A 2,922-nucleotide genomic window follows, 5' to 3' on the forward strand; every position below is an offset into this window, starting at 1 on the left:
TCGAGATGGCAAGGTAATTAAAAATGGCGGTTACAATTTCATAGAGATTGTTAGTTATTTGTACCATATGGAAGATTTCAAATGATGATGTTTTCTTTTTTATTCTTAAATTAATTACCAATACCCCCCCACCCCACCCCTTTTTTTTAACCCTATGCAGCATGCCCTCTACCAGTCATGTCATGAGGATGAGAATGACGTCCAGACAATCTCTCATAAGTGCCAGGTGGTGAGCAGGGAGGAGTACGAGTGTATGACTCGCAACCAGAAGCCAAACAGTACCTCTTCAGACCTCTACTACCTGGCTGGGACGTATGACCCCACCACTGGTCAGTTGGTCACTGTTGAAGGGGTTTCCATCCTGTGCTGAACCTCCATGAGGACACTAATGAAAGGACTCCCCTAAAGGAAGAATAAAAGACCATGACTTTGCCTAAAATAAAAACTGTCTAGCCTTTCAAGATGGCAAGTCTCTCTTGGGTCAAGAACCCCTGGATCAAATGTTAGCACTATAGCAGGGCTGTCTGAGGTTACACTGGAGTCTGTTGGCATCTACCTTTTGTTGACGTGGATTTTTCTATGATTGGTTGATCCATTCAAGAAGAATTTTGAAGAAGTAAATGTGTGTTTTCTTGGGCATCACAAAGTTCGATTAGTGGAATTTTGATCAGCTATCATCTTTTTTTAATAGATCCCATGTGATTGACAGCTTGATAACTGGTTTTAGGCCTCATGCGCCCAGCTCCTATCATATGTCACCAGAGGAGTGCATTGGACTGTGAAATGTACCATGAGACTAAATAGTCTCTGGGGACCAATTCTTTAAAAGGTAGCCATACCTGAGGGAATGGAAATGAAAATGAGTCATAGGGTTCTTCCTAGACCTAATCATTCCAGGGAAGTTGAAAACATGTAAAGGATGTAAACTTGATGTCTGTACATATTTTGAATTTTTCCCGGTCAAGCCATACACTTCAGTACCTCTCACCTGTCTTTACTGTTCAGGTGTACATTGTACAGTTCAATTATTATATAACTGTCTGTTGTCTATATGTACATAAAAGCTATTTTATATAGGAGTTTATTGTATATATGAGATGTATCTTTCCATGTTTGCGATTGATTTATTTTTATATGGGTGTAAAATACATTACGTCCTTTTTCCTTTGCTTTGGGAAGTCAAGATTGGAGATTAGTTAGTGTTGCACTGCATACGCCCTGCTGACACAGACAGAGCACAGACAAAGACAGAAGGATTTAGTCTACAACAGGACAAGACTCACTTTCTGAGAGAGAGGAGTCGGCCTGTTTAAAAAATTAGGTAAAGTGGCTTTTTGTACAAGTGTTCTGTTACTTTGCGTTTTTGTTAGCTTATTTGTTTTTTGTTTGTTTGGTTTTTTTGTACTTTTATTTATGTACCTCTCAGTTGGTCAACATCATAATGCAGATCCCACCGGACTGCAATCACGGGTCAAATATGATTCAAGAGTAATGATATAACATTGTGACACAAAATTTGTGTGTGATGAGTGTTCTGGCATCACTATAATAATTTCCACACAAATACATTTAAAACAAGACGGGGTCTTTTAATGAAAATGTGGTAAATGTTCATTGCATAGTTTAGCACATAATGACCTACAAAATACCAAAGTGTCTTTAATATCTTTATTTCTTTTATTTAAATTTAACATATGTCAAGCACCTGTATTAAAGTCAAATCAGAAATCACTGGTAACATATGAATACTTGGCCTTCACATTGTGCTTATTTTTGACTTTGCATTGTGACAATGGTTTCTTGCACAAGTACCTGCAGTTTTGTTAGTGCAAAGATTTGCAGCATAGGGCCACCTGAGAGTGTGTGAAGGTCAAGGTACTGAAAAAGTAAGATGTAGAGTTCTGAATTTGTTGGAATTAGTCTATTTTAGTTTTTAACAGCCATCTGTGTCTATTTTGTACAGTATACGCACATACTGAATGCTAACTGTGAAGGACAATCAGATTCACAAAGCAATGGACATAGAGTAGCTTCACTCAATCTGAAAATTTAAGTTTATTTAATTTGTGCCAAGTACATTTATGTCTATTTTTGTCTTGTTTAATATGCAATTTTAAGTATTCTTTGTTTGCAAAGTTTTATTTTGTTTGCCAACATTTTATTTATTGTCAATGTTGCTGTTTGTTAATGCCAAGAGCGCTTTATGAGGATGTGACATTGTTTTTTCTTGGTGTGATGTCGCATTTGCATTTCTTAAATAAAACTGGTCTTATAGGGGCCATCTAGTGAAAAGAAATAAAGCAACACTGGATTCTTCTCATCCACAAACCTCTGTGAATTAATTCTGTTATTTTGGCCACCCCTTCATCTCACTGCACCTGCCATTTCCTATGGGCACATTTATGTTCTTTATGTTATTTCAGCAATTTTCATAATTTAATTTTGTGAAATTGTAAAACCTATTTTAATGCTCTGTTTTAAACAAACGTAACAAAATTCCTGGCTGTAAGTGACAGAAATAAAAAGCACTTAGTCTTTCAGAGGGTCCCCTTGAAACCTGGAATAGACAAACGCAGTAATGTTTCACAGTGTGACTAACACAGAATAAACTGAATTTACTTTGTCTTTCAAATGGGACAGTCCATTTTAAGAGCAGACTAACCCAGTGCATTGCAACTTTTCCCCTCACATAAGAAAGTAGATTTAATGACCAGAAATTTAGGTCTACACGTTGAAAACTTATCTTTTGGCATGTGTACACACTACTGGTTATACAGTTTATTCCTACCTATATCATATGGCTGGTTTCTCCCCAGCCTACACCTGTTCTAATTTTTTGTAGATGTGGTGAAGGGAGCTTTTGCCCTACTCTGCATTATGTATAACACATATCTCATTTATGTGTATGCTGGGTTATAATGC

General features: G+C 36.9%; 1 protein-coding gene across 12 annotated transcripts in view; it reads left to right on the forward strand.

Annotated features, from left to right (window-relative positions):
* Positions 1-2,328, forward strand: part of LOC137099609 (BAH and coiled-coil domain-containing protein 1) — a 63,210-nt gene extending 60,882 nt beyond the window's left edge. For all 12 annotated transcript variants that reach the window (XM_067476670.1, XM_067476669.1, XM_067476668.1 and 9 more), the window contains 2 exons: positions 1-13; positions 161-2,328. The exon at positions 1-13 is cut by the window's left edge and continues 224 nt beyond it. In XM_067476670.1, coding sequence (XP_067332771.1) covers positions 1-13; positions 161-370 — 223 coding nt within the window. In that variant the 3' untranslated portion in view covers positions 371-2,328. The remainder of the gene's footprint in view (positions 14-160) is intronic.
* Positions 2,329-2,922: the final 594 nt, after the last annotated feature.

Source organism: Channa argus, chromosome 15 (genome assembly GCF_033026475.1).
Source record: "Channa argus isolate prfri chromosome 15, Channa argus male v1.0, whole genome shotgun sequence".
In the NCBI taxonomy this organism is placed as follows: Eukaryota; Metazoa; Chordata; class Actinopteri; order Anabantiformes; family Channidae; genus Channa; species Channa argus.